General features: G+C 42.7%; 1 protein-coding gene across 1 annotated transcript; it reads right to left on the reverse strand.

The window, feature by feature from the left end:
* Window positions 1–18,384: 18,384 nt before the first annotated feature.
* Window positions 18,385–18,867, reverse strand: LOC143603079 (uncharacterized). Its single transcript, XM_077079991.1, has one exon. The coding sequence runs from the start codon at window positions 18,865–18,867 to the stop codon at window positions 18,385–18,387; it is 483 nt and encodes a 160-aa protein (XP_076936106.1).
* Between the last annotated feature and the right edge of the window lie 7,190 nt (window positions 18,868–26,057).

The following is a 26,057-nucleotide window of genomic DNA, read 5'->3' on the forward strand; positions in this document are numbered from 1 at the left end:
TTTATAAAATTCCCCACTGTCAAAAAGTGATTTGTGCAAAATTTCAAGATCCGAGATTAAACGGATAATTATTTGTGCAAAACAAACTTTTAAAGTTTAAAACGCGTAAACCGGTAAAGTTCGCCTAAACGAGCTGACTGGTGTATAAAAACCCTAAAAATGAACTATTTTCATATAACTGAGTTAAACAGGTAAAAATAAATCATCCGAAAATAATTCGGATGATTTGGGTAATTTTATCCGATTTAACAGTTTCCGGTGCACTAAAGACGGAAACGGGTCCCGCGGCCAATCGGGGCGTCTAAACCGAGCTCTAATTTCACAACTTTAATTAAATTATCAGTCAACAACTATTTTCGGGTCGTGTGTGACCAAACTCATTTTTGAAACGTAAAAACGGATAACCGTGCTAGGCACGCAAAACGGGGAAAACGAACTAATAGTAATTTTAACTATTGACCTCTAAACGATATCACAATCAGATTCCGGAGAAGTGTTTCTGGGTTAACATTGCCCCCGGAACGGGTACAGTACTGGGTTAACAGTGTCCCCAGATGTACCAGTTAACACGGTTAAAGTTATATTAATAGTGATTGTATAGTAACGAACTTAGGGATCGTATTACAGATCCGGACTAGTAGCTCACGTACTGTGTTACCTGCTTGCTTGCGATAAGGTGAGTTTCACGAGCCCCTTTTTCTGAATTGTTTTTAAATATTTTCTCGGGGCGGGAAGCATGTTATTATCAAAATGTTTAAGTACATACTGAACGCATGGATTTGCGTGTATTTATATATATTTTATTGTACGGGAATCGTATGGAAATGTACTAAGATGGTAATTGTCTGAGTTGCTAACATTGTAAGGCCCCGTAACACGAGTGATTAGCTAAAAGCCGGTAGAGTGTGAATAGTACTATTGGTCTGACAAACCCAACTGGTCCGGCATGGATTTTCTGATGTTTCCCAGCCAGTTGCACATGTCTATTTTGTTGTTCTTTATTTTGCTATGTAATGTTAGACATAGCGGTTTGGGGCAGGTTCGTGGGCGGAGTATGCCACGGGGTTGTATGTGGATAGTCAGAGGTTTCACTTGTGGGCTCAGCATAATTACATCGTTAATATATGATTATTATAATGACTTGTCGCTGTTTATTTAAATTAGTGAAACTCACCAACTATTCGTAGTTGACCCGTTTTCTTTACATGCTTTCTAGGTACCCCCAAACTGGATTAATTGCTACATGCTTGACGATGCGTGCTTTTTGTGGAAGCTTAATGATCTTTTTGTATTAAATATGTTAATGTAATGTTGGTAAAACTTATGTGCTAACGCCTAGACGGTAACTAAACTAGGAACAATGTAATATGGTGTAAATTAATGTAGTGGTGTTTTCTTTATAAGCAATGCTGTTGATATCAGACGTGTCTGTTGCATCCCGTTTACGTTTCCGCTGCGGTTACAGGGTGTTACAGAAGTTGGTATCAGAGCCATTTGTTATAAAGTATTATAGGATCTGAATATCAATTAATAATTTATAGTGACGAGATCTGGATGAACTTGGATGGACAAGTGAGTTATTATGGTCCGGAACATAATAACAGACTTGTTCGCACGAGGGAATTCAGGGGAAGTCACGGGGAACATTAAAAGGTAAAATCGGCAAAATATGTGTAAGTATATGATAATATTTTTATGTGACAAAGTTGTATAAGTATGTGTATATTAATTATGATTTACATTATGGAAGGATCTATATGTTTGCTTACTTGTGTACAGATAAGGATGTCGAGATCACGAAGTCTGTCAGTGGAGGAGGACCCGGAGGAGGCCAGTTCCGGGAACTCTAGGAGCTTACGCTTAGCATCCAGCACTGAGCCTAGTGAGACTAGCCGTAGGAGTACTAGCTTGTCCTCCCCTACTAGGGTTGCCAGATCCCCCACCCCACCCGCACCACAGGCCACCCCTACCCCTCCGAGACCCGGATCCCGCTTCACGGCGCGGATCAGTGTCCCCTATGTCCCACCTACCTCTACCCCACCCAGACCTACCTTCCACAGGGGCGAGTCCTCCCGCCCCCAGCCCGAGCCTGTGCCTCCACCCGTGTGGGGTACCCCTAGGCTGGAGAGGGATGAGCGTCCCTCTTCCGAGGCTGCATGGCTCCGAGTGCTCACCGAGCAGGTGGTTGAGCACACCATCGCCTTGACGGTGGGGATCCAGAGGAGGAGGCACTTGGCGGACTGCGTACTGGACAGCCAGTATGCGATTGCCCAGCTGAGGAGGGAGGGCGCATACTCCCAGTGGATGATTGACCGGATGGAGACACGGATCCGGGGTTTGCTGGCGGTGTTGGTGGCGATGGTGGCAGTGTCGGCGTGGTTGGTATACCACCAGGCTTAGTTATGTTAGGGTGGTAGTAGTCAGGGTCCGCTTTTTGATACTCTGTGCAAGCAGTTAGTGGCGATGCTAACATAGAGTAAATCTTGGGTAGTTATAGTACAGCCACTAGCCCATAGGGGGTCTCTTTTGGGGATGTCATTGTAGATACTTTTGGTGTATCATTCAAGCACTGACCCATAGCGGGTTATGTCGAAATGATGCCGATATAGGACCGATGTATAAAAACTTAATCTATGGGATGATGGTAGGAATGTAATGTGTACTGATGTTTATGTAATATGTACTGATGTTTATTAATGAATGGAATGTGTGTTGTGTATCGAGATTGGAATTTGTATTAATTAGAGCAAACTTTGGGTAGCCTTTCCTCCATTCATGCTTCAATAAGTGCTTGAACCAACCTTGTAACGAGTCCTCCTCTTCTCCTCCACCCACTTTCCTTTTGAAATAGTTCATTTCCAGAACAGACAGGGTGTGTATATCTCTATAGCAGAGATATGTCAGATCGCCGTTGGAACGTCAGATAGCCCATCTTCTGCTATCTTGGTGCCATTTCAAACAGAGAATTGGAGAATCATCGTGGTACGACTTCGACCTCCATCTAAGAATCGCTATGCGGCTCACATTGTAGCACTTGATACACTTTGTTGACATTTGTTGAGCAGGCTTGGCAACGGGAGTTGCAACAGGCTCTTGAGGGACGGGTTATTCATTCACCCTCTCCGGAATTTCCGGATTAGGTAAGTAGTTGATGCCATAATCACTATCTTCTTAGAATGGATAGTACATAAACTGGTTCAGCCTCAAGGGCAATTCCCTTTCCCTTATCTTGCAAAAATTTGTCTTGCATTTCTAGAATGTGTGCGATCTTGTTAGTGGCGCTTGAACTTTGTTGACCAATCTGGTCAGACGATCCCGAATGTTCATCTGTGGACTGAATGTGCGCTTCAAACTTGAACTCATGAGTGATGTCATCGAATGTGCGCTTCAGACGATCCCATGGTTCATCTATGGACTGAATGTGGACTGAATGTTCGGTTATTAGAAGTGGACGGACCTTAACCAACTTGAGCTTCAATTGTTTCAGGCTCAAAATCATTAGGTTGGCTTGTTGGAGTAGTTTCAATAACCAACACACCCGGTCTCAGATTTTTCTTTCGCCTTTTTCTTGGAATGAGATCGGTGGCTGATTCTTCTTCAATATCATCATCATATGTCGTAGTGAGTGATTGAGGAGGCTTCAATGCAGTCGACTGGAGCTTTTCTTTAAATGCCTCAAACTCTTTCATTTGACCAGTATTAGGTATCGATAGTTCTTCCTGGTGTTCAGTTTCCATGTGTTGTGATGGAGAATTATCAGGCACATCATCGTCATCATCATCAGAATTCATCTCAAAAGCAGTTGTGAACCTTGAAGCAGGTGTCACATGTGTTCATCAGCAATTGATGCACTAGCACTAGCAGTGACAGCCTCGGTTTCAACAAATCTTCCAAATAAGACCAATTTATGAAGACCATTGTAGACTACTTTGGCCCACTTTCTTTACTGCTTCAACAACCCAAACGTATTGGGATCCACGACCTTCAGATCGAGTGTCTCTACAGATTTGATGAGAATATGATAGTGACAGTCGAATATCATCTGTAGGAACCTCGGATACATCAAGAACATATCCTTTTTCTTCCCCTTGAGGTTGCTTATCATTTCATCGAACACAAACTTTGAATAATTCTATTTCAAGTCCATGACCAAAGCTACCGCAGCAGACATCTGAATGTGGCTTATCTCATCAGAACCCCCTTTCGTCCTGAGAGCACGTGAAGATTGTGTGAATCAAAAACCTCCAATATGGATGGAATAGCTTCTTGAAGGCTGGAGGGTAGGATCCTTGGTATCCCATTCTCAGAGCTACTTCAACAACAACATCAGTAGAGTATTCTGTTGGATAATCGGGTTGATCACCGAACAGGAAAACCTCACGACTAATAGCCTCAGAAATAATAATAATAGGCTTTTTCTGGATCTTCGATTTAATCACCACAGTTCACCAGCTCCTCTCTGGTTAATGGAGCCATGATTCCAAGATTCGGTCTTCCATCTTCTAGCAAATGACATGATTTTCTCATAAAGTGTGAGAAATCCTGCACGTATTAAGCCCCACGATCATTGACTTGAAATCCTTGTGGATAAGATGTGGATCATATAAACATCCAGCAATGATATGAGTATCAACAAATTTCAAAGGTTTCTGATCCGCCATGACTGCGATACGGCCTGTTATATCCTTAATCGTGTTTTAACTGTTAAAAGATTAAATAAAACCTGTTATGAACTTATGCACGGCAGAAAGCCAAATCTGAAAGGCCTTGAACCTTTCGGGTCCCCGTGTTCGATATTAAAGACTAACTCTAAATTTGGTGAGAAAGCTGACGAAGGTATTTTAGTTGGCTATGTGGTTGGGACACCCAACAGAAGAGTCTTTAATTTATCAAACAGCAAGGTTGAAGTGGTCTATAACACTGACATTACTAGTTACAAATCACCAAGGCCTAGCATGGGACCAGCAGAGGCTTTCGACTATGATAAGTTATTCAAATATTTTAATGTGCCTTACTTGGATTTTGCATACATAGATGAGAAGATGGCCACTCAGATGCTGTCAGACGAAGCGGAGGCCAAAGTGCAACGTCCCCAATATAATGAAAATCAACCTATCACGTCAAGCGCGGTTGAAACTCCATCTGTCTCGACTGAGGATGTTTTCTTCAATCCATTTCACACTCAGATGAACTCTCTTCAAATCTTAAGAATGATCTGGAAGTTGGTCCGGTACAAACTACCAGAATTCACAAGAATCATCCATTAGAAAATGTGATCGGTAATCCTTTTGATGGTGTGCGTACTAGAAGAAGTTTGGATGAAAACACATGTGTGTATGAAAGCATTAAAGACACTGGTATTATAAATGAATGCTTGTACGCTTGTTTCATCAGTCAGATAGAACCAAAGAATTATCAAATGACACTGAAGGATAGCTCGTGGGTTGAAGTCATGCAGGAAGAACTGGCACAGTTTGAAAAAATGGAAGTATGGCAGTTAGTTGAAAAACCAGAAGATGTGAATGCTATTGGTACTAAGTGGGTATTCAAGTGTAAAAGATATGAGAAGGGAGTAATCATTCGCAACAAGGCAAGATTGTTAGTCAAAGGGTTTAATCAACAGGAAGGAATCGATTACAACAAAGTGTTTGCTCCTGTGGAAAGATTGGAGGCAATTCGACAGTTCCTGGCATTTGCTGCATACAAGGAGATGAAAGTGTTCCAACTGGATGTTAAAAGTGTGTTTCTTAATGGAAAAGTCGATGAGGTGGTATATGTAGAACAACCTCCAGGTTTCCCTGACCCAAATTTTCCTGATCATGTGTACAAACTCAGCAAAGCATTATATGGTCTACATCAGGCACCTAGAGCCTGGTATGCAACCCTGTCAGATTACTTGCTAGAGAATGGGTTTGAGAGAGGAAAGATCGACAGTACTTTGATTGTAAAAAGAAAAGGGGGTGATTTTCTTCTCGTTCAGGTCTATGTGGACGACATTATCTTTGCTGCCTCACGAGTTTCTATGTGTTAGGAGTTTGAAGCAGTCATGAAGAAAAGGTTTGAGATGAGCGCCATGGGCGAATTAACTTTCTTTTTGGGATTACAGGTTGATCAGAAGAAGAATGGCATGTTCATTCATCAAACTAAGTATGTTAACGATGTGCTTAAGCGCTTTAAGATGGACGATAGTACCCCGTTTGACACTCCAATCTGCGTCAACCACAAACTGGGTGCTGATTCCGACAGTGATGAAGATGTGGATCCCACTCAGTATCGGGCAATTATAGGTTCTTTAATGTATCTAACTGCTTCTAGACTTGACATTATGTTTGCATTTTGTCTTTGTGCACATTTTCAAGCCAACCCGAAGGAATCGCACATGAAGGGAGTGAAGAGGATCTTGCGGTACCTTAAAGGAAATCCTAAGTTGGGTCTCTGGTACTCTAAAGGAGGCGAACTGGATCTGGTAGCATACACCGACTCTGACTATGGAGGATGCAATCAGAACAGGAAGTCAACCACCAGTGGATGTCAGTTTCTTGGAGGAAGATTGGTGTCGTGGCAATGAAAGAAGCTTGTAGCCAAATCCACCTGCGAAGCAGAATACATGGCAGCATCGAACTACTGCTCCTAGGTTTTATGAATACAACAACAAATGCGCGATTATGGTCTGAATTTCACTCAAACTCCTATTTGCAATGATAACACTGCTGCAATCTCAGTAACTAACAATCCCATTAAACATAGTAAAACTAAAGATATTGACATTCGTCATCATTTTATACGGGATTGTGCTGAGAAGAAATTAATTGTGTTTGAAAAGGTTGATTAACTGGATAATTTTGCCGATCTTTTTACAAAAGCGTTTGACCGGTCCCGTTTTCAAAACCTTGTTGAGCTTAATGGGATGATCAATCCCGAGTAACCTTGTTTTCCTTGTGTTTTTATTTAAAAAAACATCACTATCGCTGAAAACTATGTCGGTAGCTTAAGTTTGAAGGACATATTCTGGTATATGTTTGGTCCTTATGTATACGTGTAGACTATAAGGATAGCCATGAACCTAATAACTGAAAGCGACCGGGGCGGTTTTGATGGATTTTATTCATTCGCTGAAAATTAGTCGATCATACTTAGTCGGAAGGACACATATTTATATGTGGTTGGTCCTGCTGATCCACTGGATCTTCAGGATAGCCGTTTAGCTAAAGATTTTGACTTGATTGGGGCGACTGAATTAAATTTTTTTTGGGAAATGATATATCTTTTCAGTCTATAACTTCGAAAGAAGTTTAAATATTGGTGTTATATATGAAAATTGATCCAACCTTGAAAAGTGATAGATAAACTGATTTTGTGCGCCTAATTGGTGAAGTAATTAGGCCTAAAAGACTCTAGAACAGTCATTGTATGGTATGGTAGCTTTCTATGGTGCGTAAAAGTAGATGTGATACAAACTAAAACGACTCGATTTACTGTGGAGAGTCATTTTGATTTGTGTATGTCTCCACACATATCTCTCCGAATGATAGGGAGAAAAGTGATTACCCAGTCATACACGAGCCCATGAGTGTCTTGATCCCCCGCGAAGATTGTGTTAGTTTTCTTCTGTGATCCAGATTCGGGACTTGCAGGCATTCCTTAAAAATAATAATAATAATAATAAAATTGTTTATAGTTGAGTCTTATAAAGATTATAGGCTCTCAAATATATCAAGGAAGAGGCATTGACTGAGAATAGTGAAAGCATATTCAAAGTATCAGAAAGGTCAAAGAGTCGACACTTAAAGATTGTTTGATCAGACACTACGGGTCGAAGTCAAATCGGGGTGATCTGGGGAAAGCCAAATAAGCCTTGAGAATAGATAGGAGGCATCGCAATTTCTCAAGTGATGTCCATCTAAATTTTGAGCTTAATTGAACTTAATCAGTATCACAGAAGCAATGAAAACCATACTAAGTCATATACCTGCCTACAACCTGTTTCTCTATGTCATAATAACGCTGAACATGGATCTGTGTGACAGCCTCTTAATCAGTGAGATTCCTGTTTGGATCTTTTCTAAAAACATGCTGGGTTCTACAAGACTGAAATTTGATCCCGTCCTTTTATTTAACTTTTGTTATGTATTTTGTCTTATGGGTTAACATCCTTAAACACTTGGTTACTTGTTTTTGATCGTTTATTTTTAATTTTATTTAACTCCGCTATGGGCGAAGTTGTCTAAACGGCAAAGTTGACTAAATGGGCGAAGTTGACGAAAGGACCGAAGTTGACTAAAGGGCGAAGTTGTCCTAACTTCGCCCCTGGGGTTTTCCAAAACTATATAAGTGACATCGGTGGTCAATTCTAGTCAAACTTTTATACACTAAACCCTCGGAGAACTTACCATTTGAATCAAACCCCATGTAAATCCGTTTTTCATTTTCTATCGAGGTTCGTTGGCCTTTATTGAATCATAATTCATATATTTTGTGTGTTAATCTGGTCCTAAATGTCTGTGTTAATCCGGTTTGTTTTGAAAACCCTTGAAGCTTTGGTCATGATTGATTGGAGGTTTCGTTGTTGTTAATTGGTTATTTAAACTCTTAATCGCACTATCATTCATATATTATCAACCTCTGATTGTTCATCCTTCCACCTTTCTGGGTGTACTTGATATGCCGTTTATGCGGTGAAGTTAGGGTTTTGGTGAAGTTGCTGCAACTTCGCCAACATTGGAACTTCGCTGCATAAACGTTGGATTACTTAAATTTTTTATTTATCAAGCAAACTTTTTTGTCCAAAAGATGTTTCCATCTTCGCTTAATGTTTCAACTTCGCCAGTGATATAACAAGTGAAGTTATGAACTATTAGCACTTTCGTCTGACTTAGTTCGTTGTCTGTGCAGATATGGCTGCTGTGGCAGGTGCTGGTGGCACTGGTGGTGACGAAGGAGACGGTGATAAGAGACAGTTCTTCCCGGGTCATAACATGTATGTGACGTTAGATCCAGATACTCGTGGAGCAGACGATTTCTCGGAGATCATCACGTTCCTCATTCGTTCAAGAATTTTTCATGCAATCACTACTACTCTGCCGATATCCCTGCCGAATATCGAAGACTTCTGGAGAACAGTGGAATATGATTGTCGGGTTGAACCTCCAGTGATGCGTGCTACCATTAACAATCAGGTGGTACAGTTCTCGGCAAATCATATAAGGGAAGCTTTACAGTTTGGGGGTGAGACGACTGAGGATCCCACTGATTTTTGGCTACCTTCAGGAATGGTGCATTTGTTCGTATGGGGTATTCAGGTCCTTTGGAGGATTCTCAGAGGCGTAAGGGGTTTTTATTGGATTAGTGGAGGTTTTTGATGCACATGATGATTGTGTGCATGTCTGGCCGCAAGGCTGGTACAGATGGTATGGGTGCGACAATGCAATCTGCAATGGCTGCTCTGACTTACATCAAGCCTTACAGTTTCAGTCATATGGTATTTTATGAGATCAATCGTCAGCGACGAGCAGTGGCACGGGAACGATTCTTAATGTATCCATGATTCTTACAGATGATTCTTAATCATGTTGCTCCCAATTTTCCCCAACGTCGTCCTATCTCCTTTGTGGAAAGCATCAACAAGAGATATTTGCTCAGTGTCGGTCCTCTAGTGCTCAGAGCAAGCCTGAACTTCGTCCGAGACACACTGCTCTATTCGGGTATCTTGTAAACCCTGCTTATGTTGCTCCACCAGGGGATAAGTTCAATGATCCGGCTCCGCAACAAATTGATATTCCTCAGCCACCTCCTGTGATACAACCACCACCCGTGGTACAACAAGCTCCTCTTGTTGATCCAGTTGCAGCTCCTGCAGATCAGGTTGATCTTGACGTTGCCTTTGGAGGGAATGATTTCTTTGATATGGGTACGGTAGATCCTGCTGAACTTCAAGCCTCAATAGCAGCAGTTTCTGGTGTGAATGTGGGTCCGTCTGTTGCCGCTGTGGAGGATTCTGAGGAGACTTTATCTGATTCCTCTACTGATGACATTGTTGAAGCACAGAAAGTTCTTGCAAGACAAGAAAAAATCCATGGCAAACGAAAGAAAGAATCAGATGATAGTGAGTCGGACTATGATGAGGACTTGTATTGTTTGGTACGTAGATCAAAGAAAGTAAAGGTTGGTGAATGTTCAAGGGTTGTCCGTTTCTCTCCGCCATCGTTATCTGGTATGTTTATGTTACCTGCTTCTTCGGCTGTTCCATTGCCGGTGACCTCGAGTGTACCTTTGGTGCCCATATCTTCATCATCTGGTATTGCTCCCTCTACTGTCCAGTTATCAACACCGGAGATTGTTTCTCTGCCACCTCCTACTCTTACTCCATCAGAGGTGGTTGCTAGATTTGTTGAGTCCACACTGGTAGCGACTGCTGGTTATCTGTCTCTATGCCACACCCAGTTACTACTCAATCTACATCTGATATTCCTGTAAGCTTGGAAATTCCACCACCGTATGCTCAGGATACCTCTCACATGAACTTTGATTTGATCCAAATTTGTCTGATTCTAAGAGGATTGAGGCTCTTGAAAGGGTGGTTGCTGAACAGTCAAGGGTAAATGTTATTCAGACTCAGGCTATTAATCGTCTGGTGGCAAAGAATCAACTTCAGACTACACTGCTTGTTGAGCATGGTAAGTTGTTTGATCAGCTGAAGCAGTTCTTAGCATCTCGGGGGGAGACTACTTGCAAAGGTGATGAGCTGAGAACAAAGAATAGACAAGACAGACACGATGATCCCAATGCATCGAAAGATGCAGGTGGTGAGTTGACAAGAACTGAACAAACTCTTGGAGCCTTCACATCTCAGGGGGGGTCTGTTGGTCCGTCGGGCAGTGCAGAAGATGAGACAGTGGTCGTAGATGAAGATGATGAGTTGTGTGATGATGAGTTGATGGTTAATGAGATTGAGAAAATCGGGGAACAGATAGATATTGACAGTGGGCTAGAGGAAGGAGAGATAGTTGACGATAGTGTTGAGCACGATATTCCAAGTGTTGATCAAGAAAAAGGTATTTCAAGATGAAAATGTGTCAGGTGATTTTGAATGGGAAGAACAGCCAAGATGGAAAGAAGGCTGTGCTCAGTGGTTCTTCATGACAAAGAAGCCAGTGCGAGGATGATGGGGATCAGTATTTTAATAAGGCTTTGAGATCGCTCAACACCTTTCCTGAGTGCGAGGTAAAATATTTGGCTTGGTTGAGATTAATAAATAGAAGTAATGATAATTTTGCAACTTGGGTTGGAAAAATTGTGTGGAAGGAGAGTGTTAAAGATAAAAAGTTTGAGTTACTAAAGCCTCAGAAGGGGAAGCTGATTGAAGATAAGGAATGTGGTATGCGGGCTGATCGTAAGCCTTGGATGGTGATGAAGTACAAGCCGATTCGTTGTTTGAAAAAGGTTCCTATGAAGTTAATGCCCAAGGATGTGTTGAATGATCTCAAGTGGTGGTATGTTGATTGTCAAACCGCTGAAGCTGTGATGGAAGATGAAGACGAACAGGAGATCCTGAGAGTGTATGATCCAATGCACTTGGTTAACTTGTCTCAAGCAGATTTGCAGGTACTTAATGATAAGAAGATTTTCTATATTCCTGCGTGGAAAGAAGAAGCAAAGAAGTACCATAGGGTGGTCTCTGTCTATGTGAGACAGGGCGTTCATGCTTGAAGACGGTGGGTACGTGATTTTTGGATTACAAGACACGCGAAAGATGTTAGAGATATGAAGCTATTGCCAAGGGGGAGTCTGTTGGTGCATGATGCCAGTAGTTCATTTATCTCGTGTTTATTTGTGTCTGTAATCGTTACTTTGTTCTTGTTGAACTTGTTTAGTTTACATTAATGTTTGGCGAACTTGGATAGCGAAGTTAGGACAACTTCGCCTAGCCTGTTAGGCGAAGTTGTCGCGATATATATTCCTAACTTCGGCTCACTTTAGAGGTAACTTTGACGGCTGGGTTTTGGTGACTCTCTGTGTCACGTGTTTAATCTTTGGTTATTACCTTTGCAATATAACAAGTATTCCTTTATACTAGTGTGTTTACGTGTCATTTATGTGTTCATCGTCATAGCACTCGTATCGTATACGTAGGGGATTCCGCACCCTCGTGTTACGAGATACTCCTGTGTAGATCCGGCTGGGAACCTACACTTCTGAAATCTCATCTGTCTTGCATGCGTTTGCAGAGTTGGAGAATAAGAGGAAGTTCCAGTCTCCCAAGGCAAGTGATGTGGGCGTTAGCCACGTGGATGCTGGGGGAGGAGCGGCGACAAAGAAAGCTAGGACCCATCGTCCAAAGAAACAAAGGGTCAAGCTTGGTGATCGTATCAAAGAGATGTCTTGTAAGTTTTCAAGAGCACTTTACTTTCCTATTATACTTTAAACTCTGCTTAACTTTTTACCATGTTGTGTGCAGAGCCAATTGGGGCTACCGGTGGGAGTTCTATGTTGGAGAAGTCTCCATCCTTGCCGCCGGAGACGAAAAAGCCACCATCTCCTCCTCTCGAGAAGGAGAAGCAATCATCTCCGCTGTTGGAAACAGGGAAACCACCGTCTCCACAGTCCGAGACCGAGGAAGCACCACTCCCTCCACCAGAGACCGTAGAAGCACCAACGACTGTCATATCCGGTGACGCTTTCGGGTCTAAGGAGCCGGAAACAGCTCTGGTTCCTGAAGGACTGGTGGCGCATGATGCGCCACATCAATCATCATTTCTCTCTCCTCCGTCCCATTCCTCTTCTTCGGTACACCCCTAATCAACAAGCTCTGACTATTATGGGTTACCCAATCCAGGAGAGGATGGCTACCTACACATTCCTCATTAGAATGTCACAAAAGGATCTCGTTTCACAGATCCGGACACTTGTGCTTCTTTTGTTAGCCAATGTATTCCGCCTGCGAAACGAATCTTTCAGCGTGGTCATTCCCGTCATGATCTTCAAATGGATTTCCCTTCGTCCCTAGCTAACACCATGGCTAGTGGGCAAAAAATTTTACGGGAATGGAGATCCACGGGTGAGAGGTGGGGCGAGAAGTCTCGGGCATAGGAAGAGGCCAGAAAGGAAGCTGACGAATATCGTTTTGCGGCTAACACTGCTAAGTGGAAGTTATCTAATGCTGAAACTGCTCTAAAGGCTGAGAGAGATAAGCTGCTGCCGCTCGTCAGTGGAAAGAGTCTTGTCAAAAGCAGAATGATCTCCTTCAAGATGCACGGGATGAAGCTTAGAAGAAAAAGGATGATTTGGCTAAGGCGCTCGATGCCAACTCTTAATTGGAGGACCAAGTGACTCGCCAAGGTACCATTATTCAGGACCTTGAGGCGAAGTATAAGTTGCAGAAAGAGTAGGCGGAGTTCATGGAGAAAAGAGCCGCTGATATGCAGGCTGCATGTGACTCTCTTTTTCAAGCGCGTGAAGAAGCGGAAGCCCGTGCAGCTGAATATTTTAATGACAAACAAAAATAGCTGACGGATTCCACGAGCTCCAGGAAAGGTCGGAGCGACCTAAAAGGGACCGACGGTGGTTGTTAGGGCAGGGCCTCAACTCGGTGTGTTTCACTTTTTCTCCTTTATCACTTTCCTTAATCCTGATCATGCCGTCAATTTTTTTAAGTGTCTCCGTTTTTGACAAGTCATCAAACACATTAAAGAAGGAACTGAGCTGACGGATAGTCTCGCCTTCCTGCTCAATGCCTCTTCTCAATCTGGCCGCATGATGGGCTTTAATGAAGGACTCCAATACGCTCAGGCTGGCCGCCCAACTGAGGAACACTCGCTGCATGGGTTGAATGTCACAATTGAGTATCAGATGCGTTTAGATGATAATGACAACCTGTCATTCCCCGTACAAGGCATGCTTCCTGACTGTGCAGCAGCAAGTGATGGTGTCCAACGCCTGAAGGAGTACGTAGAGGATGAATCTGAAGACACTCCACCTACGCCTCCTTCATCATCGAAGCCAGATTCTCCATCTTCCAGGGGTCAAGATCCTGAAGACTCGTCCGTGCCAAACCCTTAGAGTAGCTGATGACTTGTAGTTTTATTTTGACTTATTGTAATTATCTTTTGATATGAATAAAAGGAAGTCATCTGCCGTTTTGTGAGATCTGTATTGTGTTGTACTTAGGATATTTTCTTCTTGAGATATTTTGAATTTGCAAGTGAGGGCGAGATGATGAGGTGGCGGAAAGAGACTATTGCAGGACATTTGATAAGACGTGTATGACATCTTTCTGTAATCCCTTTTTGCTTTTTCATCTCTCCCGCCTGACGTGTCGCCCTCTGATTGGGCCATATTGTCTCTCTCCACTGGCAATCCATCCATTGCATTAATTGCGATGTGTATAAATAGGTCTTTTCTTATTAATTCTCATTCTTATCTTTCTCAACTTATTTTTCTTTGAACTCTTCTCGATCTTCAGATCTATACCTTGCAAATATTTACAAGTACTAATTGCTTCTATCGAAATAATGGTTGGTGAAAAGGAAAAAAATCCCTCTATTGATAATGTTTTTATCCACTGGAAGGAGAGAGACATCGAAGATATTATAAACGTCTATGGTTTAGCGTCGGAGTGGGAGCCATAATATCCAGCGGACATTTCTACTGCTGACAAGCCTCCGGCCAAGAAAATGGCCGTGTATGCGGACCAATTCACTACAAGGAATCTTCGATTTCCTGTAACGAAGTTTGTTGAGGCCGTTTTGAAGGCATACGGAGTTCACTAGTCACAGGTCCATCCTTTTGGGATGCTAAGAATTCGCCACTTTGAATTCTGGTGTCAGGCCCATAACTTGGAGCCCCCGGTTGGCAGGTTCGCCATCTTCTAAAATATGACCAGCCGTGGTGTGTGGTATAGCTGGGCGACCACCGGAAAAGGCGTTATTGGTACTGAATGGTACCAGAACCTCCATGAGTGGAAACCAAAGTTTTTCTGGATCCAGGAAGATATCATTCCATTTGCGATGACTTATCGCAAATCTGATGTTGAAATGCCTGTGATCCATGCCACCACAGAGTTGAACGTTCCGTGTTTTAAGACGTTAACCCGCACTCCTACCCCATGCGCGCGATACATGAGGGAGCACTAGTGGGTGCTAAAGTGAGCCGTACATGGCCTTTTCCTGACCTGGAACCGTTTTATGAGAAACCCAACAAGAGTAAATATATTGTTATTCTTTTAAGGTTCTGCATAGGTATTAAATATTTAACTGTGCAGGTGAAGGATCAATCTTCAGCTCTCTACTGGATTATGATGAGGGTCTTATGGTGCATCGTCCCATAGATCCAAAGGACGAGCCTATTCTCGAATGCACCCGCAACAACTTTTTGTTTTCTACCACCCTCCGTCAAGAGCATGTAGTCTCCGAGGCAATGTTTGCCAAAGGTGAGGAGTTTGTCGCAAAAGGTGAGGGAGTTTTGAAACCTCGTCCACTTACTGCACTCACTTCCAGCGGGGTGATAGTACTTCTTTCTTCTAGCAAGGAGTCATAACCCCGTGAAGAAGAATAGTTATCTATTGGAACCACTGATGCCGAGAATGTTGTGCGTGCAACTGTAGGTCTGACCCGTAAGCGGAAGCAAAACCCTTCCACTAGTAAGGATGAGGTTACTGGGGAAGACATTGTTGATGCTGCTACTGATGATGAGCATCGGGCTGATGATGCGAATACCCCAAAGCCGACCGGGAAGGGCAAGTCAAAACTATCCAAGCCCGCTGCTTCTAAAAAGCACAAGAGGGTGAAACTAGGAGAGCTCGTTCATCAGCTTGCATCAACGACGGTTATTTCAGGTAACGCTCTCAGTATTTTCATATTTCCAACTATTTTTTTTGTGTAAGAACACTTTGTTGATGGAGTGAAATGCTCTGTGGATGTTTCAGGGAAGCAAGCCAAGGATCAGTCCCACCAGGAGGTAACTACACCTTCTGCATCACCATCGAAGGGTGGTAAGGATCCTATTGTCCTCGAACACACCCCTCCGGGTAAGGGTTCACCAAAGGGGGCTCCAATTAACTTCATGGAGCCTATAATCTCCTCGCCTCCTGATTCTCCTCCTTTCATGGTGAATCAAGAGGGACAAAGTGCTGTAACCAGTGATCCTTAGGCTTCTACATCCCATCATAAGGAGGTTCCCCTGGTATACCGCCCACCATGGTCCTTGCTTCATGTTTCCACGTTTGCAAATACTGACGTATGTCATGAGTATCTGCAACGAGGGATTCCTCCCGCGGAAAGGGAACGCCAGTGCGGGCGTCCTCGCCCCGAGCTGATAAACTCGTATGCTAACACCCTAGCGAACGCCATCTCTACCAGTCAAGAAATATATCGAGACTGGTAGGGTATGAATGAAATCTGGGAAGATTTGGAAGCCAAAAGGGCGAAGGCGAAGAAGGAGGCTGAGGAAGCCAAAAAGGAAGCCGAGGACCACCACCAGGCTATCATTATTGCTGAAAGGCAACTGGTTGATGCGAACAAGGCATTAGAAGCAGAGAAGGGTCGACGAACCATTGCTGAAGAAAGAAATGCTTTCTTACAACATCAAGTGGACACTTTAAAATCCGAAACGTCCTCTAAGGATGAACGCCTTGCCAGCCTTGCCGCGAAGAATAGGGAGCATGCCCTTGAATGTGCTGAGCACAAAATAGACCTCATCCGGTCTAAGGCGGACAAGAAATGGCTAATGGCGGAAGGAATTCCCCGGGTAACTCTTCTCTCTGTACTTCCACTTAATGAATTTATTTTTACTATCTGCTTATACTTTCTTTGTTTCAGGTTATTGAGCACATACATGAAGGTACTGAACTTGGGAACTGCCTTGCTACCCTATTTGTCACATCATCACAAGCTGGTCGTCAGGCAGGGTTTTATGAAGGCGCGGAATTCGCCAAGGGGAACCGTCCTTTTGAAGAATTCGAACTTCATGGCCGAGATACTGCCAAGACATTTACTGAAAAGACAGAAGCTTTCAAAAAACTTAAGTTTCATATTGAAGAGACTGTGTCGGAGCTTGCTGATCAGGATGGTGGCGTGGATCTCTTGAAGGCCTATTTTGCCAAAGGTGATAAAGAGAATCAAGAGAATGAAGACGCGAATGAGGATAGTGAAGATCCGCCTTTGTAGATGATGTGTTTTTGTAATCCGCATGTATTCATCTTTCTTGTAACTGTAATCCCTTTTGACTTAAATATAAGAAGTTTTTCCTTCACACTTTGTCTTATGTATATAATATAAGTGTTAGACTTGTAGGATCTTCTTAATTGTCAATAAAGGATTTCTTGAAATAATTTTCCAAGGACCCTTTGGCACGCAGGCCAGGAGAAATGTTGTTAATACAATACATGTACATAAACTCAATCAATATTCTTTAATAGGAAAGAAACGTAGGCCAAAATATATTGCAAACGAAAGCATTACTAGTCTATAGGGGCGCCCAGGCCGAAATAAAAAGTAACTGATACTATACTTAACCTAAATGTAACACTTTTTCAATTGTGCCACATTCCAGGTTCTGGGAATTTCAGTCCCATCCAATTTTTCTAACTTGTAAGCGCCCTTGGATAATACTTCTTTAATTTTGTAGGGGCCTTCCCAAGTTGGGGCCAACTTGCCAGGAGGCTCATGACCAGATGCCTCGTTGTTGCGAAAGACAAAGTCTACCGTATCAAAAATGCATTTTTGGACCCGCGAGTTATAATACTTTTGTAATTGACGCTTGTAATTATACTTTCAAATTAATGCTAACTCTCTCCTTTCTTCAAGGAGGTTCAGATTCATCCGCAACTCTTTATCGTTGTCATTGATCATCAAAATTCGTGCGGATTGCGGAAGGCCCAAAGTACATGGGGAAACTCATCGACTCATCCTGTTCGCTTGGTACCCAATCTGGCTTTAATGCCTTCTTTGATTGTTCGGTTGGCCCGTTCAACCTGACCATTGGCCTGCAGATGAGCTACATATGTGAAAATCTGGGTGACCCGAAGTTCTTTCAGCCACTCTTGCAGCCTGCTATCCGCAAACTGAGTCCCATTGTTACTCACAAGTTCTTGTGGAAGGCCAAATCGACAGATAATGAATTCCCAAAGGAATTTATTGACACTTGATGCCTTAATAGATGCGACTGGTTTGGCTTCCAACCATTTGGTGACGTAATCAATGGCCATGATTAAAAATTTGACACGTTCGGGGCTTCTGGGAGAGGTCCCATGATATCAATTTCCCACTTCTGGAATGGCCAAGCGGACGTTACTGGAACAAGCTCGTTCTTCAGACGCAGCGCATTGGGAGCATGACATTGGCAAGAATCGCATTTTCGAATTTCTTGCACAACATCCAAGTGCATCCCTGGTCAGTAGTATACGGCGTTCATGAGTTTTGCTACGACCATACTCGGGCCTGCGTGGAGACCACAAATGCCTTCATGAACTTCCCTGATCAAGTAATTCGCATCCTCGGCATCCATGCATCTCAGAAGTGGGCCGACGAAGGACCTTCTGTACAAGACGCCATGTTTCACTTCGTAGTTCAAGGCCTTGTGTCTTATCTTTCGAGCCGCGGCCTTCTCTTCTAGTAGAATTCTTGATGAAAAGTAAGCCATGATTGGCGTCATCCAGGATTCAACGCCTGTCTGAATTACTAGCACTTGATTCTGCGGGACGGATGGCCGATCTAGTACTTCGATGCGAATGTCTTTAGCAAAGTGTTCAAAGTTTGTTGAAGCCAACTTGCTAAGAGCATCCGCCAACCTGTTCTCGCTTATTTTGATGTGAATTAATTTGCACGAAGAAAATTGACGGATCAAGTCCTTTTCTTGTGACAAGTATGAAGCCATTACATCATTTTTTTGCTTCATAAGTGTCATTGATCTGTCCCGCGATCAACATAGAATCCACCCGCGTTTCCAAGTGTTTGACACCCAGTTTTTTAGCTATCCTTAGGTCCGCCAAGAAGGCTTCATATTCTGCTTCATTGTTGGTACTCTTGAAGTCCAACTTGATAGCATATGTAAATTCATGACCTTCAGGATTGACTAGCCTAAGGCCTGCGCCTGAACCTTCACTGCTTGAAGCTCTGTCCGTGAACAGTAGCCAAATCTGGCCTTGTTCAGGAGGAACTGGTGTTTGTTGTTCAACTAAGCATTCTTCTTCTTTGTGTTGCGGAACTTCCGTGACGAAGTCTGCCAATACTTGCCCTTTGATTGCTGGTTTGGGTTTGTATTCAATTGCATGTTCTCCCAATTCGATGGCCCACTTCGCCAATCACTTAGTCAATTTTGGCTTGCTTAAAACATTCTTTAGTTTGTATCTCGTTAGCACATTATTGGGATGAACCTGAAAGTATCTGCGGAGACGCCTGGCAGCATAGACCAATGCCAAAACCAATTTTTCAAGCATTGAATGCCTGGTCTCTGGCCCAGTCAACGTCCTACTGACATAATAAATTGGAGTTTGATTGTTTTTTCTGTCTGTCAGTAGTACGGCCCCAATGGCGACATCAGACGCTGATAAGTACAGTGTCAGAGGTTCTCCCGTCTGTGGTGCTGTTACGGTAGGCAACTCCATTAAACATTTATTTGACCTCCAGGAACGATTGTTCAGCTTCCACGGTCCATTTGAAGTGCGCTTTCTTGAGGCAATTTCTCATAGTCGAGACAAACGGATAAGACTTAGCCGCATGGTTGGCTAAGAATCTATTCAACACCACCAGCCTTCCATTAAGTGTCTATACTTCCTTGAGAGAGGAAGGTGAAGGCATGCGGGCTACTGCCTAAACCTTGTCTGGATTGGCCTTAAAACCTGCACCCGTTACAATAACACCCAAAAATTTTCCCTCCTCTATATCTCGAAGCATATGATCTTCCTCAATGCTCTTGATCACCAGATCATCCATATATACCTCCAAGTTTCGACCAATTTTTTTCTTAAATTCCTCGTCCATCAATCGTTGATACGTAGCACCCGCGTTTTTCAAGCCAAAGGGCATCATCTTTTGACAGAATGTGCCTTGGTATGTGAGAAACGTTGTCTTGTCTTCATCGCTCGCCGCCATGCGGATCTGATTGTAGCGTTTGTAGGCATTGAGGAAACACTTGAACTTGAATGGGGCTACAACATCAACTTTGAGATCGATTTCCGACAATGGATAACAGTCTTTGGGACACGCCTTGTTCAGATCTTTGAAATCTATACACATTCGCCATGTCCTATTGCTTTTGGGGACAATGACCGGATTGGCGACCCAAGTCTGGTACTTGATTGGGCGGATGATTCCAGCATGTAATAGGTCTTGAACTTGTTCGTTCATTGCTTTGGTTTGTTCCGGACCCATCTTACGCTTCTTCTGCACTATTGGAGTAAACATTGGGTTTACTCGCAACTTATGCTCTGCAATCCTCTGCGGGACACCGGTCATGTCCGCGGGTTGCCATGCAAATATGTCTATGTTCCTTGTCAACAAATTCTTTAAACATGTCCTCACTATCTCAGAGATAGCGGGTCCGATCGTTACAATTTGATTTGGGAACTTCTTGTTTAATACCCATTTTTCTGGCTCGGTCCACCGAACTTGCTTTGGAACCTTGCTGGGTTTTGAACTTTCTGCCGTGAAGCAATGGCGATTAATGTGGATGATAGCCATACCAGTGCAAGTTGGAACTCCCACCGCGTCGTGTGCTATAAAAGGATGGGCATTAAAGTCGTCAATCGCCTCACGACCCAAGATGATGTCGTGCTTCGATGTCACCGGTAGGACCAAAAATTCAACATCCTCCGTTCTTGAATGAATCCTATCACTAAGAGCGACTGGGAACGATATTACCCCCCGCGGGTGCATCACTTCACCTCCGAACCCTGTCACAGGTGCATGAATCAGTTTCAACCTCACCTTATCATCTTCATCCAATTGTTCGAAGAACTGCTCATACATTATGTCTGATGTGGATCCCATGTCGAAAAAGACATAATGTGAACGATAGTGGCCCACGAGGGCAGTGATATCACAGTGTTCTTGTTACAAGGTCCTCCTCTGAACCGCATAAAGATTACCGGCTCATTTTTCCATTCCTCATCTTCGAATTCTCTCCTCTTTCTTCCCACTTTGTGTCCGCCTTGTATCATGTGGACATTCAGGTCATTAACTTGTTTCTTGGGCGGGCCCTGGTTATCTCGAGCGGAAGCTTTACCAGTCCCTGGTCTTGTACCTTTGATCAAGTGTCCAAGTTTTCCCGATTTCACAGCCGCTTCAATTTCGTTTTTCAAAGCTATACACTCATTCGTATTATGACCTATGTCGTCATGAAACGAACAATGTTTCTTAGCATCAAGGAACGATCTCCTTGTGAGTGGTTGCGGTTTCCTGAAGTTCATGTTTTCCGTTGTGGGGATTTCTACATGAGTCTTCGATAGTGGGGTCCAGTTATTGTTGACCCGCGCTGAAGAATTTGCCTTGTTTTTGTTTCCAATCAAAGATCTGGCATCAAATTGCTTTGATGATTCTGCAGAGGGTTGGAGCCTTGACCAAATAGTTCCTTTGGCCTGTCTATTTGGTCATAGAGTTTGAAACTCCACTTTTGGCGTTTGTTTCTAATTTCCAGAGCTCAAAGTCCTTTTGGTTCTTGCATATAATTTTGCTGCGGACATTATCTCGTCCCATGTTTTGGGCATTCCGTCTCTTCCAGTCAGTGTTCTAATCAGATCATCACTTTTTACTTTTTTTGCGGAACGCTCCTCGCAACATATCCTCGCTGACCCCACCGATATTGAGACTTTCGTTATTAAATCGAGTTATGAAGTCCTTAATGGACTCATTACTTCGTCTTATCACATCTAAAATATCGGAAGGATCCCGAGTATGTTTCTTCTGCTGACTGAAATGCTGGGAATATTTGGCTACAAAGTCATCCCAGCTCTTGATTTGTCCGTCCGGTAGCTTCTCAAACCACTCCCATGCTTCACCAGTGAATGTTAATGCGAACATGTGGCACCAGTAGGGAAGAGTCCAACCACTGACTCCTCCTACAACCACAAAGTTCAGTAAGTGATCACTGGGATCAGTCATCCCATCGTATTTCCCTATAGATGTTGAGATTTTCGCATTGACCGGGAATGGGGAAGTTGCAATACGTGTGATAAACTTTGATTTTTCAGCAAAGGCTGCATGACGATACGGCTTGGTAAAGTCCTCCTCCGCGTCACTATGGTATTCGGCATGATTGATGGGTGTCGAATCCAACAAACAAAATAAACCAACTTAACACACTAAAAATAGTATGAGCGAAAGTAAAGTCCGTGTCCTCAGGGATACAGATTAACTAAATTATACCAAAAGTATTTCAGTTCAACACGATTGTTTTAAAAGGGGGGGGGGGGGTTTGATTTAAACTTGAAATTTATGAAAACAAAATATTATAAAATGTGAATTCAGATATATAAAAACTAATTCCAACACTAAGGAAATTACTTGATTTAATTCTAGCTTATGATCATTAACAATTATAGTACAATGATTTTTAGTTAAATGGTTTGTACCAATACTAGACGTCACGCCGTTCGGACATCCACTCTATCTAATGTCTAATCACACACCGTTCGGTGATTAGAGCCAACCCAGTACTCCAAGCTCACGTCGTTCGGATCTTAGTGTGTGGGTTGCGTGATAGAAGTATTGATTATAATCAAACACTCACGCCGTTCGGAGTGTTTAACTAGATCATGTGACTCTATAATAATTTTGAGTTCATAGACAAACTCAAAACATTATTTATTCCTTGTATCAAAACTTAAAATCTGATTAGGGGTTTAAATCTTAATGAACTTTATTAGAAAAATTAATAAGTTGATCAGGTTTATTAGCAATCTAATATATACCGGAATAGAACCGGGTTAAAGATCAAAAATCACTCAAACAAACCAATTAAACAAACGAATCACATAACTGCTTCACATAAGTTTTGAAACAAATCAAAATACCATAGTGTTGAAACTAAAATTGATTTAGCCGGACATAGTTGCTAAACCAATCAAACCATATATAAAAGAAAACATAAACTCACAAAACCAAAGAATAATAAACCAGAGATGATGAAGAGGATCTGTCCTCGTGAGATCTCGATAACTTTATACCCAAATGAATTATCCATTGCACTTCAAACCTAATGCCTTTTGAAACTTACGTGGGCCCAGCTCGATTCTTTTATTTTTCTATTTTTTTTGTCTTTCAACTCATAAGTTTAATTTAAAATATCCAATTATGAAAACTCTCATATGGACCCATTCACATTAGTTGGAGTCCACGTCAAGTCGTAAGAGAATACTCAATAACTAATTCCAACTTGAATTATTTGATTACAATCATCAGATATGATTTAGGACTTGTTCTTTCAGCTTGGTTCGTCTCTGTATAAATCCACCACTTTAGCTTCTTGTTCGTCTCTTGAAAATTAGGCCTAACTCCTCTTCAACTTAGTTGATCGTCTTAATTCATCTTGTCTTGTAACCACTCCGCACCTACAAAAACAATTAAAACTATCCAAAGTAGACTCCGTTCCACAAAACAAGTGTTTCACAAAATAATTTGATATATGTAAGATAAATGCATTATATATGGAGAAATTGAGTGTTTAAGTGTTATAGAACATGCCAAGAAATGCAACTAACAATGACGGGCTGTCGCACGCGGGATACTAGTCCCCTCCCAAACATGGAGTCCGAAGTCTCTGCTATAATAGCTGACGGCACTTGGTTGATACGATGGATCAAAACTTTCCAGTTCTTCTCTGTAGGAGGGTGGACGTGTAACCCTGAGAGGATAACCACGTCCTCTCCTAACCAGCTCAACTTCTGGAAACCCCTCCGTTTGAAAGCTTCCACAAATTTGATTGCTTCTCACGGTTGTAGGAGGAGAAAGGGATCTCCTGGGAGATTCATCATAATTCAGAGCACGAGCACGAAGTCGCTCTTCACGCACCACACACTCATACTCTGCCACAACATTCGTTTGCTGGGCACGTAACCATTCCTTAGGAGAAAGAGCTCCTTCAGTTCTGAGTTACGACGAGGAGCTTTCACCGGCCCAGAATTATCGAATTCGTCTTCCAATTCCAATTTTGTACAGGTCCGCGAGTCTCCATCGTGAGACGTCCTAGGTCACCCGAAGTAGGACCTCCAGGAGCCGTGAGACGTCCTAAGCCACCTAGAGTAGGACCTCCAGGCGCCGTGACACGTTCTAAGCCACCCAGAGTAGAACCTCCAGGTGCTTCGATATCAGCAATACGTTTAGCAAATATAGAGGTTTCCATCGGCCCTTCAGGAATCTTACTCATATCGTACGAACCAAAAACCAACAGAAAACTCTTGCAGTTCTAACACCAAAACGCATGGCGCCAATGAAGAAACACTGATCCAATCCCCTTAAAGGGTCACGGATCTAATGAGTCCACAGGGCAGGATACAAATATAACTGACTACGATATGAGCACAACCTCCGGAAGTCCAGTGACAGAAACCAGCAAAACAAGCACCGTCAGCTCGTTACGGGAAGGACAAGAGGGTGGGTCTTCCCGTAACCACCCTCCGGTGTGAGAATACGTACAGTCCCGATGGAGAGAAAGTACTTAAGTAATTTAAGTAGATAGTGGGGAGTAAATGCATTACCTCATGGAGATTGTGAAGTATTTATAGCCGAAGAGTATGGGAATATGATTGGGCCAGCTGTCCCGTTCTAGAAGATCTCTCATAACCGTCTGGACACGTGCCCTTATGTAATAGGTTGAGCTATACGTCCCATGTGCATGGTTATAACAACCTGGACACGTGTCTCTTTATGATAGGACGAAATATATCTGGCCATGTGCCCGGTTATAACAACCTAGCCAGCTGTCCACTATTTAGTGGCTGATGGGTCACGTATTCTCCGAGAAAAGATCTTGGTTATTCTTCTAGAAGGTAATTAGTTAATTACAGTTGTCCAGTGGCATTGCCTTCCGGTCATCCTAGCGGGTGAACATGCTACCCTGCGGATGACTTCTGAGGGTGCCTGGATGCTTCCGCGTATGGTCCCTAGGATGTATTGTTGTTCTTCCTTTAGTGATTTATGCGGGTGATCCATGTCCCGCATGTGTCATATGAGGGGCTTCTTTCTGACATGCGGGTGATACTTAAGGGTATTTGGGTATTTTTGGTACCCTACCTCTATAATATCATAGATTATTTTTTTTCCTTATCTTTGATAAGGCTACAGAAACTCAAGGTGATTTATTTGAGTTGAGAAGCTTTAGCACTGCTAAAAAACAGATCGATCAAATTGCTAGGGAATTTTTGTTACCCACCGAAATTTGTCACAAAGTGGTACACATTTGCAACGCATTTCTCATGATAAAAAAACATAAATGTGAAACAATTTGGCTACAAAATAGCAACAAAAGAATCCCTAAAAATGAGTCGAGAACAATTAACCTATAGGGTGGTGGGTATGGTCTTCTTGGAAAGGTATAGAAAAAGGGAGTGGGATGGGTGATGGTACAAGGTGGGGATGAATTTCTAGGCGTATGGACTTCCTCGTAAGGTACTCATAGTGCTTTAAGCCCACCTTGTTACGGATGTTAATGAACTACTATTTGTTCGAGTTAAAGTTTATATCTTGACACCCAGAAAATATATATGTGTTGTGTTGAGATTCATCGATGAAACCCGATTACCATATAACTTAATTAAATACTTCATATTAGTTAAAGACTTCCACTACCTTTTAATACCAAAAACTACAAAATAGCATTCCATCATTAATTTTTTTATATGTTTTCTTAAATTAATTTTAAAATTGAGTCAAAGATGCTTTTCTTGAACTGAACCGAAACATTATGTGACCTGGAACTCCCAACTAACGTTGGAAACTGAGGGTTGGGAATGAGGCGTATGTGGGTATTCCGTTGCGAACCGAACCAGACCCATAACCCAATCAATATGGTCTAGGGCGGTCAGACCCTGTCTTAAGGGTGACCACCGGGATACAGGTTGTTACATTTTT

Source organism: Bidens hawaiensis, unplaced genomic scaffold (assembly GCF_021521415.1).
Source record: "Bidens hawaiensis isolate Kalapana, Puna unplaced genomic scaffold, B.hawaiensis_p1.1 tig00060555_1, whole genome shotgun sequence".
Lineage (NCBI taxonomy): Eukaryota > Viridiplantae > Streptophyta > Magnoliopsida > Asterales > Asteraceae > Bidens > Bidens hawaiensis.

Bases quoted from the DNA above. Each gene is read 5' to 3' on its own strand.
- LOC143603079 (XM_077079991.1), bottom strand. From the start codon at position 18,867: ATGGCTTCATACTTGTCACAAGAAAAGGACTTGATCCGTCAATTTTCT.